Raw genomic sequence first — 16,891 nt, 5'->3', positions numbered from 1 at the left:
CGTCGAGACCTGTTCGCCTCCCTAATATCGCAAATATCTCCGACGCTTTGATGCCACTCGTCTCCCGTCCCAGGTAGTCCATCCAGGTCGCTGTATTGCAAAAGCCGAATCCAAGTGATGATTACACCCTACAACGCGAGTTCCGAGAATTAATGATACACACCGGAGTCTATGTAGTCAGCAAACCATCATGTAACCCCAAGATTCATTTGGAGAAAATACCTAAGTCGCCATAGAATCTCTGATGTTTCTAGATACCCTCTCGCTGCCACTTTTCGATCTCTTTGATGAAGAGCTGGATCTGTGCTCTACCATATGTCTGTACGTCTCTCTTACTGAAGACAGGTTGAACAAGGTCGCCAGGCCCTGTACCAGGAAATATCCGGATATGATCGGGAATTGGATCTTTCCGATCAGCATTGAAGCGGACGGCCAACCGGCGCATGAGTGGATCGAGAATGGCATGGTTCTCGTGCATATGTCTGGCGTACAGAATGTTGGCAGCCTTCATGAGCCAATGACCAGAGTCATCGATTTTACCGAGGGAACTGACATATAAGTGAAACTTCATGCCGGGATGCGAGGCGCCATATGGCGTCAATGTCTCGACGGCCTTGTCCCATGTGCTCACCCATCCCACGACACTCGACACATCAGCACACAGTGTGACTTGCCGAATATACTTTTGCTGATCTGCCGAACATGTAGCGAGAAACGCAACGAAGTCCTCGACCTGTCGATCAGACCGAACAGCGATGTCGTTCAGTCTCAGACCTAGGCCCTTGGTTTCGTCGTAGAGCTGGCGACAGACGTATTTGAGCCTGTTAGATTCGACCCAGTGCTCATAGAGTCGATGGCCTCTGAAGCTCTTCGGGTGAGTCTCGATCATAAGGAGGCCGCGATCTTCGGTGAGTGCGTACTGTCAAGCTGTTAGCACGAATAGTAAGATGTCTCAGCAACGCGTTGGCAAAGCATAGCAAGGGAGCTACATACTAGTAATAAGTTAGCAAGATATCTTAAGAGCTGTTCGTGGCGGCTACTGTACCCTCATAGATGATATCGCGGAGTTCTCTCGGTAGAGCGAGCAGGCGATTTGGAGCCGATGGTGGTGCTGAGTCGCCCGTGGGGACTGGCTGTGAGGGTGCGAGGCGCATACTGAGTGTCGGCGACGGAAACAGTAGTTAGTGTGAGGACGAGGAGAAGAGGAGAGGCAAGTAAAGTCTCAGTGTTGTTATCTAGGAGACTAGTCCGTTTGCTCTGAGGCTTGGTTGGTCACAGAACTCATGTGGAAGGAGCGACTGCATATGTGACGTCACAGTGAAGGAAGGAGGCGAAGACGTCAAATCAAGCAGAAGTATTGAGTGGATTGTGTAGTATGAGCCTTGATCAATTCCTAGACTCGGCGACCATTATCTCGAAAGCCATTAGAACCTGGATACGGCTGCTTATCTACTCTTGCAGTCGGAGTCGCTGGAATGTTTTCTGAAAGACAAATTCAAGTTGAACCTTTTCGCCGTCTCACTGATGGAAACGCCGTTATATCCAAGAAGCGTTGGCAACGACTTAGAAACCCTCCTGGAACCACTGTTTACACTGCGCAACCCAATCATCGACATCATCAATGTCAGAGTACGGAGCAGTGCGCCTGAGTTCATCCTCGTCGAAACTCCTAGGAAACACTTGTACAGCCGTCGAATCCGCCCAAAAGCCATCTCGAGAGGCACAGCGATACGGTGCCGCGCGATTCGCGCTATCCCTGAGCTCTGCACTGGCAAGAACAGGAAACGTGCCTCTTATTGCACGCTGAACCACGCTGCCCCCCCAACACCAACCCTGGAAACTCTGTTGGTCGGAAAGCCAATCGAGTCGCACCTCCACGGACAGGGCTGGATATTTCTGGCTGATCGTATCTGCCCCCTGTAATTCGTTGAGCAGTCTGCCAGATGTCGTCTGCAAGATCGCGACACGTCGAACTTGCTCAAAATTCGCAGCCGAACAGTACTTCTTAGTAAACTTGTCGAATAGTTCGTAGCTGAAAGGACCGGGGAAAGTTATCTTGTTATGTTTCAAACCGAGGCCCCTGGTCTCGGCGTACAGCTGGCGACAAACAAACTTGAGTGGATTCGGATCGGGGCCTCGCGGATTGTCTGCTGCACGGAGACGAGAGGGAGAGGGTTCCGTGAGAATGAGCCCAGCTTGCTCGGTGAGTGCGTACCCGTAGATTATGTCGCGCAGCTCTCTCGGGAGGCCAAGCAGCCCGAAGTGTCCAGAGGCAGCCATCTGTCGACATGTTAGTTGAGCTTCTTGAGCGGACGGTCTAGCTAATGCTTGCCTTTGCTGCGCGCAAAAGACGACAGTCGTTCTGGGTGTGTGGTATTGAATGGACCTGCTGAGCTCAAAGACGAACTGTGGGGCGAAGAAGTAGAGTGTCGGGGTTTGTTTACAGTAGTCCAGCAAAAAGTGGGGCCAGGCGAGGTGAGCGACCTTAGGAGGAAAGAGCGACCCTGTCGTCACGGCAAGGTCCAGCCGGCTACTGATAATTCGATCTCATGGATCATATATTGACTATTCATCCGTGACTAGAAAGTTCTGCAATCATTTCCCATACGTCCAAATCAGAGGCGCGTCTCGCTATACATGATGCGTCGTACGTAACATCTTCCTTTTCCCATTCCTTCACTTTCAAACTGGATGTCGTCGCCTTCAATGCCGCCGCTTGAACGCCAAGTGTCAAGGAAGAGACCCGTATTATGGTACAGAGAAGAAGATAGATCGGAGAAATTACTGCAGAACAAGAACTCGATAGAAGCAAAGGGGTATTCTGGGGGTATCTGTGGTGTGACGATGGGTAGTGGTCGCACGTAAGGATGTTGGTGGGTTATTGGGTGTTTGGTAGAGGGTATGAGGCGTGATGAAGTTACTGTTCAGTATCTGTTCACCTGTATGCATTAGTAAATCTGCGTCTTCAGAGGAGATCATTTCAAGCACTCACCGGTATCCCGGGCCTCTCCGGGCGCCTCTCCTCTCGCGGTACTCGTCGTGTTCCTCAATTACTTCCACGACATCATCGCCTGGAACACGTTGCCGCCCCTCCACAATGATACTCCTCGCTCTCGGCGGCGCACCCCTCCTCTCCTCAACGATGATCTGCGAGCGTCCACTGTTCCGCCTCGGGCTCCTGCTGATCTCGCGGACTTCCGAGCGGCGTCGCGACGAGCGTCCGCCATGTGAATTGCGTCGTGGCCTGCGCACCACAATCTCTTCCTCTCCGGCCATGGCTGTGGTTGTACCGGTCTTGTTGTTGGTGTTCATCAGGGACTGGATGAGCCAGCAGATCAGGAGAAAGCCGGCAACGCTGCCTAGGACGATGCCGACAACGGTGCCGGGCTCGGGACCGTCGGTGTTGTAGTAGGTGGGTATTATACCCTGCTGGGCATATATGACGTTCTGTCGCTTGACAATGGGGGCTGTCTTGGGCGCATCGAAGACAATCGCTGGCACGTCGAAGGCAGGCTGTCGGGCGCTAAGGCTGGAGTCGCGGGGCGCCATGTTGGCGAGGAAGCTGAGGGGATCGCGTACGGCCGGCATGGTGAAGTCGAGCGGTATGCGACACTGGCCGCGAGAATGCGCGCTGGCAGCAAAGTGGTGGTGTTAGTATTTGGCGTGTTTGGGGGGCCGTCGTCTGGGGGAACAGCAGTTCCTGGCCTGGAACCGACGATGCCGGCGCTAGTTGTGGGGTGGAGGTAGATCAATCTGGTGTGCAGCAACACGCAACGCAATGCTCGAGAGATAACAAGACAGTCAAGCAATTGAAGGGTGCCGAAAATCCGTCCCAGGTAAGAGAAGTGGGAAAAGCAGGGCGCGCTTGGGGATTTGACACAGTAGTGCGCTGGTTGACTACGACGCCATGATGCAATTATTCATCTTGTTATGGGGGCTGGGGCCCAATAATAGGAGGCTGAACCTCAACACCACCGCCCGCACCGCGCGACATCACGACACTCAATCTTCGGCCGATCTCTCCGCATGGCTCTTTTACTGCCCAATGTTGTCGCGATGCATCGCCTTTCCTGTTCACCATCGCGATGCCGCCAAAAGCCATCCGCAACGCTCCGCGGGAGGCGCAACGCCTGAATGCCCAATTTGACCTCATCTCAACCTCGTACCTGGAACCTTGCTCCTCAATTGACCAACTCTACCCGCCAATACTTGTTTCTTCCTCGCATGTTTCCTCTATTCGACTGGATCGCCCTGCGTCAGATCCTGCTTTGCGCAGATGATTCCCGACCAATTGCGACGGCTTTGCGCGCCGAAGCCACAAATCGCTTGTCGCGCCGTCACGTGAGACTCCCGCGGACCTTCCTGCCCGGGTTCTGGTGTGATCGCGACTGCCACAACAACATCCTGACTACCACCCAACACCATACATCAACCCAGCGCGAGCTTTGTGGAAGCTGCAAGTATCACTGTGTCATCTTCGTTGACTATAGGAGTTGGCGACATCTGATGGGATTCGGTGTTTTGCTACCCACCTGTACACGCAATTGTCAGGAACGCGTGCGCATGGCAAAGCGCAACTGCTACACGAGATGATACACACCCAAACAGCAAGATGGAGTGTATATGTATCCGTCTGTCCTTGCTCTTGGGGATCGACAGATAGTGAGAAACTACCTTGTAATCACTATGCCACCACAAGATGTGCTTACAGAGAACGCCCAGTCAGAGAACGTCCAGCCACAGGATGCGCGTCCAACTTTCATACCTAAGAATTGCTTACGTCTCAACAATCCTCACATGCTCCAGCTTCAAAGGGACATTTTCAGCCTGGAAGATAAGACCGAGCGCGTTTTGAAACCATTCGATCCATCCCACCATTTCGACACTATCAAAAGCTCGCTGGGGCAAAACAGCAACGGCCAACGGATAAAAGATGCCGAAATCCTTACTCAGTGGCTTGCGCCCACTCACGGACAACTACGAGCTCAGATATGCGGTGGAACTAAGATCGACAGGACTTCAGCAGCTTTATTTGTTGTGGACCGCCTTCAAGGTTTGCAGTCGTCAAGTCTTCCCAAGAAGACTCAGGTCCTGTATTTCTTTTGTCACCGTTCTGACCGTCAACGCAGTACTGCCAGCGCAGTGCTAAACGGCTGGATATATCAGCTTGTCCAACAAAGACCTGATTTGACTAAGGAATTTTGTGAATGGCTTCTTCAAGATCCCATTTATGTACCTTCCTACCTCGACAAGGCCAGAATGATGTGGGCCTTTTTACGACGGGCTGCAAAGCTGAGCAACGCGGGAATGACATACTGTTTGTTGGATGGCTTGGACGAATGTGGCGCAGAGAGTAGAGCTCTCATCCTTGAACTACTCGATCTTACGCTCCCGTACGAAGGCTGCCCGGAGACGCAGCCTACTCTGAAGTTCCTCGTCACCACCCGCATCCCTCTAGACGTCGCAAAATACGGGAATGTCGACTTGGATGCGCGCACTGGGAGCGGGTCTATGTCTTCCACTATGGGCTCGCTTACAGCCGAAGAGCATCTTAGCAGCCTGAGCCAGAAGTATAGCCGCATGGGTTTTATAGTGTTGCAGGTGCTCGCTGCCTACCTTTGCCCGCCGACCACCGGGCAGCTTCTGTCCATGTTCCTCGAGAGCCAGCGAACCCACGTTCTTGAATTCCTCGACTCTCGTCCAACCGAACTGCTAATTAGTTCCGAGCACATAGGGTTCGCAGATTCCGATGCGTGGCTCGCGCTCTCAGAGTCAAGTCTTGCGGAAGCCAACAATGCCAAGCTTGCTCGACAATGCCTAGAGTTAATCGGCGCCGGCCTTGCTCAGATCGACATGGCAGATCTGGAAAACGACGAGTCTATTTGGGTCTCGCAAGTCCCTACCGACTTGCAGTATGCAGTAAATCACTGGGCTGATCATGTCAAACTGCTGGAGAACATCCCGCAAGACTTGGTGGCATTGATCGAGGCGACCTTTTCCTCTGAACCAACAGTCCTGGAGAAGTGGTGGATCATGTTCATGACCTGGAATTACGGCATCTCCTCGTATCATGATGTTCGTAAACATCATACAACACTCCTCCACGTATACGCCCTCTTTGGTCTCGACAAGCTCATCGAGGCCTCCTCCTCGTATTGGTTGCTGAAAAAGTACATGTCATCACTAGACGCTCAGATGCTAGCACCGATTGATGTCGCGATCTTGCATAACCATATTCAGACGGCCAAATTCCTCTCTACAAACTTCAAGTCATCTGGAAGTTTCTCATGTATCCTCGCGGCTGGTTCCAGTGTGGAAATAGCAGATCCGATCCATTCGAAACATTACCCCACTGAAATACATCTAAGGAAAGAAGAAATCGAGGGGATATTGTGGAACGCAGTCTGCACCGGTATATCAGAGATGCTCGACGGCGCCATCAACTTCGTGTTTGTAAAATCGCCCGACGACCTTTTCCCATGGAACAATACATCATACGCTGAAGCCATCATAGATTCCGGTGAATACCGGCTGCTGAAACACATCCTGACAACGGTCAATATGCAGGAGAAGGCTGGCCACCTCATCGAATACGCAACATGGCATCACGAACCGCGCATGCTCCAGGAGATACTAGACTACGAGGTCGTGCGCGAAATGATCAGACACAATCAGATAAATCTTCGCACGGCTCTGAGCAACGCACTCTTCCGCAGAAGCCCCCGGATGACAGAACTGTTACTCAGCGAAAAGACTATGAACTTTCCAGCCCTTGTCAACAATCCAAGACCGCTGGAATGGGCAGTCAAGCACCCCAATGTTCACACTCTCATGGTCTTCCTAGCACAACCGAACTTTCGTTTCGACAAGGGCGCCATTGAAGAAGGCGTCGCGCTGAACCTCATGTTGCACAACGCGGGCCAAGAATTGGGCGTCGACATCGATAGTCTTGACAAGATACTCCAGCGGGGTGCGCGCATGCGGTACGAAGACTTCGGCATGACCGCTCTCCACGTCGCCGCCGAGATCGGTCGCATGTCAGTCATGGAGACCCTCCTAGACAATCTTACCGAAGACGAGATCAAAGAGGATATTGACCGCAGGTGTAGCCGCGCCCACAGAAGTCAAGGTCGGGAAGGCATGACTGCATTGGCTATCGCTGCTTCGAAGGGCGGCTTGGAGATAGTGCAGTGCCTGTTGAATAAAGGAGCGGATATCGACGTGGAAGATAGGGCAGGGAAGACTGCTGTGCAGCTGGCACGAGAAACTGGTCGGGACGATATTGCGGATATGATCTTGGATAGTTGATACTGTGTGGCTGCTTATAGGATTGGGAAAGAGCTAGAAGGTGAGAGAGGTCGCGTAGGGAGCAGAAGTGGTGATGGTCGCAAGAGCAAAGAGAAGAAAGTCTGGAAGGGCAAGGGTAAGGCGGAAGCTGGCGCACGTTACTGACGATAGTGCACGCGCGTTTCGATAGTAGTTTACTCGCAGTTCATCCTAGACTAGAGCATCTCCGCATCTCACCCACTCCCTATCTCTATACCTCCAGCCATGCGCATAAATGAGCTGCGCAACCTCTATCCTGATTTTGGCATTCCATGCTACGTCTAGTAAGCCCACGCCATCTTCCTTGCACCCCGCATCCGCACCAGCCCACAACAGTCTATCAGCCCAATCTAGCGACTTGTTTGCCACTGCTTTGAACAGCGGGCTCGTCAACTTTATGTACTTACTTCTTCCTATGGACCCCCCACCGATCGTGTAATATCCCGGGACCTTGGAATCGCTGTACCAGAGCCAGCGACGTGGTAACCTCCAACGGCCATCACGATACACGTCGCTAAACTTCTTATCGAGCTGCCGCTGGTATGGCTTTTTGAGGTAGTACCGGGGTATCACGGCGCGTGTCCCCGGAATCTTGTCAACCTGCTTTGATAGAGTATCAAGCTTGGGAAGAAATACGCATGTATTCTCATCGTATAGAGTCTGGTTGAAGAAAGCCTCGTAGATGACGAGTTTACCGTGAAAGTTTGGAACGCGCTCCATCCATTTGTATATCTCATCGAAGACACACTTGTCGCGTTTAGCCTTGGCTGAGATGAGGAGATCTTTGATGAGGATCCGTCTTGCTATGTCTTTTCTTACGAAGACATTGCCTCCTGCTGTATCTTTCAGATGCTGTATGGAGTGGTTGAGCAATATGCCGATCGTTTTCTTGGGGCGATCGAGCTCGGCGATGGCGATGAAGAGGTACTTGTATAGCTGCTCCTGCTTTATGCTTTTTACTGAGCGGAGGAGCAGTTGGAGCATATTTGTATGTCCGGTACTAACTGCGAAGCCAAGAAGGGTCGTGCCGAAACAGTAGTTCAGATCGTCTACGCTGCTGTGAAAGCCTGCGAATGCGTCGAGCACTGCATCTTCCTCGTCGGCGACAATGGCGCAACAGATCTCGAGGAACTTCCGGTCATTCTCGACCCGCTTTTCGGGGTCATCATCCATCGTGTATTCATCATAGTGTGGCAGCTTCTTCGCCCCATCAGACGAGGAAGCGTGTACGACTACCCTGCTTTCCTTCCAATACTCATGCATACAGAAGCATGCCCACAATTCCAGCTTCTCTTGTCTAGTGGCCCGGTCTCTTTCCGATATCCCCAGATTTTTGAGCTGTGACTCATATACGGGAGCGAATAAATGCGCGAAGAGACTGGACTCAGCACCCCGCATTTTGACGCAATGTTGGAGGTATGCGTAACGAAAGTACCGATCAATTCTGTCCCAGAAAGGTTGTCGAACACATTCACGACCAGAGGCCGCGCCGCAGTGGAGGTAGAATCGAACTGACTCGAGGCCATGGTCGGTGAAGAATATGGAGCGGACTTCTTCGTCGAATAGAGCTAGATAATGTTAGCTATGCGACGAGATCCATTAGGACTAATGGACATACAATTGGCTAGTCTCAGCTGGAGAAGTTCGTGACGGTTATAGGACGCGCCTGCAAATTCCAAGATGCAGCGCAGTATCTCAAGTGGCACCTTCATCTTCGAAGTTGATGGGGCGATATTTTTAGATGATGGAACAAGGGCAGGAAACGCAGGTTTTGAAGAATGAGTATATGACTGTTCGAAGTTCTGTGAGTCAACGTGAACCATACTTTGGTCAACCTGTCGAGCGAGAGACATTGGTCATGCACACATTGACTGAACGCATCTCTAGATCATTTTTCGCATCGTTCACGTGCTGTACATTGTGTTACTGTCTCAATGGGCTGCGGCCATTACTAATCCAGAGCTGCCGCTGGGTAAAGTCATGCGCCTCGCGCCATCTGAGTTCTCCGAGCAGATAAATTGATAGACGTTTGAGCCTCTTGGTCGGCTCTCATCATACCATTGATAAAAGGTAGTGGGGATGTGACTGTTGTTCCCGTATGCTGTAACAAGGGTGGGTCGTGCTGGCCGGTGCTCGCGCGACGTGTTCAGTTCGGAATGAGCACGCAACTGCCATAGCTGCGAGCTTAGCAAGGTCGTAGCTGCTAATGTGTTGAATGTTATAAGTATCGATCCTGCTTTCGTATGTGATGATTTTGTCAGTGCGCGAGGTGGCTGGTTTGAGGGCGCTGGTATGACGCAATCGTGATCCGCGCTATCATGCTGACTATGCAGGGGCATCACAACATTCGCGATCACTGGAAGGTCGTTATTGCATTCTCATTGCTTTCCAGATTAACTGGCTTTTTGTTGATACATATACAAAGAATTCCGAATCGGCGATAGCCGGCCGTGACCTCTGGTATTTCCCAGAATCACCACTGCCTATACACAAGCGCCTCGCTTCCAGCATCGCGTACTGCACCAACATCGCACTTGTCAAAACCCGCGTCTTCGGATCCGGAAAGCAGCCCATCAGCGCAACTAGAAGGTTGCGATCTTCCAGTTGATGTCAGGTCCTCCCTCTAGCTATTTGTGAATACGATCCCGCCGACGCGACTGTTGAATTCTCTCTTCCACAGTGGCATCATGGACCTTGGGAGTAGGTTGTCACCATCGGCGCCGAATACTTCCAAAATGACATCATGGCTCTCGGCAATCTTTCCCGCACTGGATGACCCGTACTGTCGGATGATCGCTGTATGTAAGTTGATGAGCTTGTCTTTACGTCGCACCACAATGTTCTTGAACAGAGCCCTGAGAGACTCTTCCGACGGCTCTGGGAAGTTTGTGTTGACATGCAGCTCTCTCATACTCTCCGGAAGCATGTCGCCCATGCAGGGAATGTCGATATGCCCCCACGTCCGCGCACCAGTTGGAATATGCGCATCGCGGCCCTGGCGCTGTCCGCTCTCCAGTGGCGGTCCACAAAAGCATTCAACGTCCACCTCCAGCTTTTGCAATCTCGTAAAGCGCAGAAACGAGGAAAGACCGTTTACAATCTCGCCATGCAGCTCGTCAATGGTGATAGCGAGGTCAACAATAGTATCGCTGTTGTAGTTCGCCAGGGTCTCGATCATTTCGCCCGCGTTCCAGTCGTGTTCAAGACCATCCCATTTTGTTTGGTGTGAGTACTTGAAGACTTGGAGAGCTGGTGTGTTTGTGAGGAAGGCCGAGAGTCCCGTAGCGTCCATGCAACAGTAGGCGAATTCGACACGGGTCAAAGGAGATTTGACATTTGGGTTGAGCCAGTTGAAGGGAACACCTCCCCAATCCTCGTCAACCGCAACACAGCTGACAGCGTAGATGTTTCGTATACTATTGAGAGTCATGAAAGGCGCAAGACATTGCAAGCCAACTCTGACGTCATATCCTTCCTCCACGAACGGCAACAAAGTCTCGAGCCGCGCCAGGGGCTTCTGCCGGTGCCCACTTGCATTGGACATGGCGACAAGCGACTGCACATTAGAAACAAGAGCCTCGGCGCCCTCACCTTCCCTGACCTCATGCCACCTATCAGGTAGTTGCAACGTTCTGAGGTTGGGTAGAAGACTTAACAACGCGACGGTCGCGTACAACTTGTCCATATTCGACTGGTCACCCGCTCTGTCTTCTTCCAGAATGCGACCCCACCACTCTTCCTCGTCAGCATCGGCGTAATATTCGGCGCGCCGCAGCAGATCTCTGATATTTTTCATCTCCTGCTCATCTTCGCGGAAACTGTGCGGGGTGGTATCCTCCGGCATTTCATCGTCTTGCCGGTGATCCCAGAGAGAAAGAGTCTCAATGTACTCAGCAATAATCGGGTCGCGGGAGATGTCGTGCAGGATAGCCAATGTGTCACCGCGACGAGTCCGGCTCATGTTAGTCGTGTGGCTCCAAGTCTTGCGCATGTCATTGTGCTGTCGGATCTGGGACGCAGCGCGTCCATACACAGTCTTACATGAGAGCACGAAGCTTTCAAGACCATCAGGTGCGGTACGGTCAATGATCAGGTCAAGAAGTTCTGGTGGAAGATCGAGGAGTCCCATGGTAGCCTTCGAGGTGGCGCGGCCGGCGTCAATGCCGCCAAAAAGTAAAGAGCAGGCGGAAGTCCTGGCAGGCAGGTGGGTGGCGAAGTTGTGGCTTTAAGTGTCAAACGTGTAGTAAAGGTATGATTCCACGGTTCCGATGTGAGCTAGTTGAAGCTACTGGTGGCGGCTCTCACCTGTGCACGAACAGATTCTAGAATCGCAACAGCGCAGGGTCCAGAGATGTTGGGCAGCGGACGAGAAGGTCCGAAACTGGCAAGTAAGCGAAAAGATAAAGGTCGTTCATTGGTTTCGGTGTAAATCTCCTTGCTGCTCTCGTTTGAATCCTATGGTGGGGTAAGCTAGCGGCGCTTTGGGCCTAGCCTGTGCAAAAAAAGAAGGCTCTCACAGCTTCGATCTCCGACCATGGGCCTCGCTTAATGTCTACCAACATCATCCTACAATCGACGTCTCGATGCATTTATCTACGATATCTGTGGTATCGTTACTCGACGTAGCCCTCCCGAATGTGGCCCCTATGTCTGTTTCGAGTCGGATGAGGTCTTCAACCGGTTTTATGGGCAGTCGCAAGGAATACACAAAGATCGATCTCATGCTAGCTCTGATGCACCTCCCTTGATGTGTTCTCTCATGGGCTGAGATGCGGGCGTTGCTTTAGTGCTGTACGGGTGAAGTACCCGTCTTACAGTGCTGCAAGGTCATAGCACTCGGTCTGACCACTTCCTTGTCGAAGATAACCATTCTCTGTCTCGGGAACTACCTACATGTCGCAACAATGTTTTCTTAGAGGGCTATGCTAGATATTTTCGTTTGGTAAGCATTTTTGTATACGCGGATTCAATCTGTAGCCTAGACTTGTGTTGCACACACGTCAAGAATTGTCTGGGCAAGAAACCCCCGGGGCCGATTGTGGAACGGCTGAGATGATGTGACCTGTTGCAAACCAGCCCTTTCGCCGAGACCCAGGCTGAACACACCAATTGGTTGTTTCCATGACCCCGAATTACCGGACGTGCTTCTTTTCTGCATATTTCAAAACCTGACTTAGCTCCACATCTTGATCAGATGGTCGAGAATCTAGGTATTCCTCTCCTGATGCGGAGCCCACTGGCAGGCATTTACAACCCGATATCTCTTAGTTCATGCGGTCGAGCCCGGATAAGTTGCACTACTGCTACTGAAACCGTGAAGCGAAACCTTGGGCCGGAGAATGGGTTAGCTCATCTCTAGTCGACCCAGTCAAGGGTCCGGCAATTCTCCCCGGCGACTTCTCACATTGAAGAACCAAGGATACACACGGTCTATACCCCCAACGCTAAGCGATATGTACTCATGTATAGGACTTGTGGTCTTCCCGGTGCTATCTTCTCGCATTGAAGAAGCAAGGATACATACGGTCTACACCCCCATCCCCAAGGGATATATATTCACGTACAGGACATATAGTCCTTCCGTTGCTATCTGCAGCTACTGTATCGTCGATGGAAGGATCCATGGACACTGACAGTCTAAGATCGGTGCATCGTCGAGCGGGATGATCCTGGGTGAAAGTGAATGACTTGCATAAGCAGGTTTGTGCCAGACGTCTTGTACGGAATAGTGCTGGTGCAGGAGTAGTGTTGTTGGTACGGATGGGCCCTCCGACCCAATCATGGTGCTTCTGAACGCGATGTCACGTGGGCTGAGGGAATGTGCTAGATACCGTTCTCACATACCTGAGCGCTACCGAGGTAGTTGGACAACGATTACAGGTATCGTACTCTTTTTACACTCAAACATCTTCACATACATCATCAAGAGGCCCTTTCAAATCATTGTAGTTGTCTTTCCAAGTGTGAAAGGGTTGCGCGCCTTAAAGCGCTCAATGTCCCCCGGCACCGTTTCAGCCCGACTTATCATAAGTTGTTCCCAGTAGGGCTGCTACACTTCTGCATATCGAGTCGGGTATCATGACTACCGGCATCTTTATGCAGTCTTGTCACAACCGTCTAGCCATCGGGGCTGCGGGCCACGAAGCAAGGATATAATGCGTCATCACCAGAGCATTGCGCAATGCGAGAATCAACTTCGGCGGCCACTAAGAATATCGCGTAACGCGGAGAAATGTAATGGAATGCACTACATTTGGTGCGACTTGGCGCAGATTGCGATCTTGTCCAAAGCAAGTACCACCTCTCCCCGAAAGTCTTCCTTTGAGATGCAGGTCTGCTGAAACCCCACTTCATTCATCTGTCAACATGGCACTGTATGGCCTCCTATTGCTAGTTACTCATCGCTTTGCCAACTTTCGGTGCTGTAATAAATTGCAGATTCCAGTTATGCCATGTAGTATTGGGTAATAACACCGAGCCTTCTAACCTTACAAGTATCCGGCGACGTGGCCTCGCCCCGCCACTTGCAACCCCACAACTTTCGGGCTCTGTTCCGCTGTTTCTCAGTTCCAGCGCTGCTCGAAATCCTCTAACGGCTGCGGGTCTAGGTTGCGAAGTGACACTGTATCAGGCGCCGGCGAGACTTCATCCTCCCAGGCGTTACCTTCGGCTGCTTCCGTCACGGGCCCGTGATACGGGTAGGCATTACGACGACCATCTACATCTGGATAGCTGGGCCGGCGATGATGCTCGAGAGTCTTCTCAATCTGTTCGCCAATCGATAGAGGCGTATAGTATACAGATGTGTCTCTTAAGTCCATCGGAGATGATGATGCCGCTGGAGGTTCGTCAAGCGACATTGCATCGAGGTTGGACTGAGTGAGTGGTGACGGCGCGGTCATGCGTGGCTCGAAATTGGGCATAGTCACCTCTTCAATCCGACCTGCACGCAATTTGCTCTTGTGCGACAGATGCCGTGATTCAGTGAAGAACCCCTTGATTTCCTGGCACGCATCGGCGACGCTGTCGGCCAGACGATCCTCCCAAACTCGTTGACCTCGTCTCGGATGATAATCGCCGTAAACCAAGGCGTCGTCTTCATGCGGGTAACGGCTATGAGTGATGTGCAGCTGCTCTATTGCGCGCTTCCTCTGCCGTGCTGGAGAAGGTAACTTGGTTGATGATACATGGGGCGACCCAGGTGTCAGTGGTTTGACGTCTTCAACAGACCCATCAGTACTGCTGGGAGTGTCCTGACCCTCACCGCTAGAGTCATCGTCCCGTACGTCTTCCTTCTTCTGAAACGTGGGTTGCGGGGCACGTCGGTGGATGTCGTACTGGAAGTTCGTCTTTCCCGTTCGCTTTTCGTCGATGAACTGGGGAAACTCGTTGAGTGCCTTTTGTGGCTGACCACGTCTGTTCATGCAGAATTTCTGAATCTCAGCGGGAGTAAAGAAGTCGGAGGGTATCATGCGCCCAAAGCGGCGGCCCATGCGGTTGAGCTCTTTCCGCGGCACAGTTACCTGCTTATCGCTGCCAAAGATGCGTGTGAATGTGATGCCAGCAGTGATGTCATCAGCGAAACCGAGATACACTTGGGTGTCTACACGACCTGGGCGATACAAAGCTTCGTCCAATGAATCGGGAGCGTTTGTTGTCAAGATGACGATGTGGCCTTCTCGCGATCCAGGTCCATCTAGAGTGTTAAGCAAACCACTTAGAGTGACCTTTGTCCTCGACGGCGGAGGCGGCGGAGGCGGTGACTTCTTCTTTCTAGAATCCACATTCCTACGCTTCTTCTTCTTCGGCCTTGCATTCCATGAGCTGATGGACTCTGAACTACTCTCCTCCTCCTCCTCCTCCTCTTCGTCACTATCTTCTTGTTCTTCCAAAGGCGGCAGCGCCATGGTGCGTTCACGGACAATACCCGCAGCGTCAATGTCTTCGAAGAGGATGACGCAGCGAGCGGGCAGATTCTTCACATCGTTCTGCAAAATGGTGTCGTCCATGCCTGCAAGGTCGATGACGCAAAGCGGCAAATTGTAATGACTCGCAATTGCGGTAGACAAGCTGGTCTTGCCTGTGCCAGCCGGACCATAAAATAAGTAACCTCTCCGGTATGGCGTTCCATTCTGGTAGTAATAGTCCTCCGTCCCATCGGCAAAGAACGCCTGGAGATCAGTCAGAAGCTCTTGTTTCTTGAGTGGGTTCATGTCAATCGTCTCAAGACTACGTTTCCTCGAAGTACGGTCTACGTTGCGATGGGCAGAGACGTAACGGACAGTCAGGGACGTCATCTGGCCGCTGACAGTCTTATGAACGGCTTTCAGCAAGGCTTCGATGGGCTTTTTACTGCCCCACATGCAGCGTAACGTGAGTTTGTCGTAGGTTCGGCCATCCGGTTTGTACAGCAGGAACGGTACGCCTTCGTGGAAGAAAGCAGTGTAGCCAGCAGAAGCTATGAGATGGTGAGAGTTGCTCTCATCATTGTTGGCGGTTTTTTGTTCATGCGACAAATCTTTCCACTCCAGATGCTCGAAAGTCGGAAGCCAGGCGAACAGCTGGTTGGACGGTTGCTTGCTGATCCACATCAAAAGGTCGGTGACCAGCGCATCGCTACTGTCGAGCTCAAGTGAGTTTGTGAGGTTCGAACTGAGCCAGTCGTATGTTGCCTTGCCGTATGTGCGAGCGGGGATGCATAAAGCAATAGCCCAAACCAGATAGGTGAGGTCTATGCCTATGTTGCAATCGATCCAGACCTTGATAGCTTTGAACAGTGGCTTGTTCATGCTGTTCTCGATTGATGAGTCCATCAACGTCTCGAGGAAGTTCTTTCCATTCTTCGCTCTTCGATCTTTCGTCTTCCGGCGGGATTCATGGCGGCGGTCATCGTCGTCCCAGCTATCATCGCTCATTGTTGAAAACGTTTTGACTGAACTATTTGTGAGGCCGATAGCTCACTATCAGAAAAATAAGAAAGCGTACTGCGCTTGGCGTATGAAAGTGTTGAAGGTTGATCGGCCGTTGAGAGTTGCAGAACGGCTGTAGTTGATATAAGACCAAGAGAGCGCTGCATTATATAGACAGAGAAGTTCCCAGCAGGAACAGTCGTGGAGGCTCGATTGGTTCGTGCTCTGCTTCGGCACCTGTCGAGTGTCGAGTGAAAACACATCCGGTTGGAAACCATTGTCGGTATAGAACAACTTTCACCCGCTCTATAAAGTAAATGATACTTTACCGGATCGGTTCCCATTGTTGCATTGTTAGCAGAGTTTCAAACCAGACGGATGAAGGTATATGTTCTTGTGTTCGCCTTCTCAAATATGTGCAGTCAGCTCCGCAGATCAGTATATCAACTCCGGTCATGTATAGGAAATTATCAGGTAGTGTTTGGAGATGTCGCAGATTCTGGACGCGTCGAAGCGGAACGCGCGTGTGGCGACGTTGTAAGTGTGGACGCGATCATGGCTGGAATCTGGCGATATTGGCGTGAATAACAGTTTGCTTCGCGATACGCTTGCTGTGTGATTGTTATTTGCGATGAAAGTGTTGGGAGGGTGAAAGA

General features: G+C 51.7%; 6 protein-coding genes across 6 annotated transcripts; 1 reads left to right on the top strand and 5 right to left on the bottom strand.

Moving 5' to 3' along the window:
• Window positions 1-250: 250 nt before the first annotated feature.
• Window positions 251-2,280, bottom strand: J4E83_009541 (uncharacterized protein; the record flags this gene model as incomplete). The annotated part of the gene is made up of 2 exons (XM_049336426.1): window positions 251-919; window positions 1,873-2,280. 2 exons carry the CDS (start codon window positions 2,278-2,280, stop codon window positions 251-253), a joined length of 1,077 nt encoding a protein of 358 aa, XP_049184525.1.
• A 708-nt stretch (window positions 2,281-2,988) lies between these two features.
• On the bottom strand, window positions 2,989-3,588 carry J4E83_009540 (uncharacterized protein; the record flags this gene model as incomplete). Its single annotated transcript, XM_049336425.1, has 1 exon — window positions 2,989-3,588. One exon carries the CDS (start codon window positions 3,586-3,588, stop codon window positions 2,989-2,991), a length of 600 nt encoding a protein of 199 aa, XP_049184524.1.
• A 1,671-nt stretch (window positions 3,589-5,259) lies between these two features.
• Window positions 5,260-7,308, top strand: J4E83_009539 (uncharacterized protein; the record flags this gene model as incomplete). Its single annotated transcript, XM_049336424.1, has 1 exon — window positions 5,260-7,308. One exon carries the CDS (start codon window positions 5,260-5,262, stop codon window positions 7,306-7,308), a length of 2,049 nt encoding a protein of 682 aa, XP_049184523.1.
• Window positions 7,309-7,497: 189 nt separating this feature from the next.
• Window positions 7,498-8,724, bottom strand: J4E83_009538 (uncharacterized protein; the record flags this gene model as incomplete). Its single annotated transcript, XM_049336423.1, has 1 exon — window positions 7,498-8,724. One exon carries the CDS (start codon window positions 8,722-8,724, stop codon window positions 7,498-7,500), a length of 1,227 nt encoding a protein of 408 aa, XP_049184522.1.
• Window positions 8,725-9,949: 1,225 nt separating this feature from the next.
• On the bottom strand, window positions 9,950-11,455 carry J4E83_009537 (uncharacterized protein; the record flags this gene model as incomplete). The annotated part of the gene is made up of 1 exon (XM_049336422.1): window positions 9,950-11,455. One exon carries the CDS (start codon window positions 11,453-11,455, stop codon window positions 9,950-9,952), a length of 1,506 nt encoding a protein of 501 aa, XP_049184521.1.
• Window positions 11,456-13,889: 2,434 nt separating this feature from the next.
• On the bottom strand, window positions 13,890-16,241 carry J4E83_009536 (uncharacterized protein; the record flags this gene model as incomplete). The annotated part of the gene is made up of 1 exon (XM_049336421.1): window positions 13,890-16,241. One exon carries the CDS (start codon window positions 16,239-16,241, stop codon window positions 13,890-13,892), a length of 2,352 nt encoding a protein of 783 aa, XP_049184520.1.
• Window positions 16,242-16,891: the final 650 nt, after the last annotated feature.

This window comes from Alternaria metachromatica (assembly GCF_023757995.1).
Source record: "Alternaria metachromatica strain BMP 0045 chromosome Unknown scaffold_33, whole genome shotgun sequence".
NCBI classification, from domain to species: Eukaryota; Fungi; Ascomycota; class Dothideomycetes; order Pleosporales; family Pleosporaceae; genus Alternaria; species Alternaria metachromatica.
The sequence above is the reverse complement of the archived record's forward strand: the minus strand, read 5'-3'. Positions and strand labels throughout refer to the sequence as shown.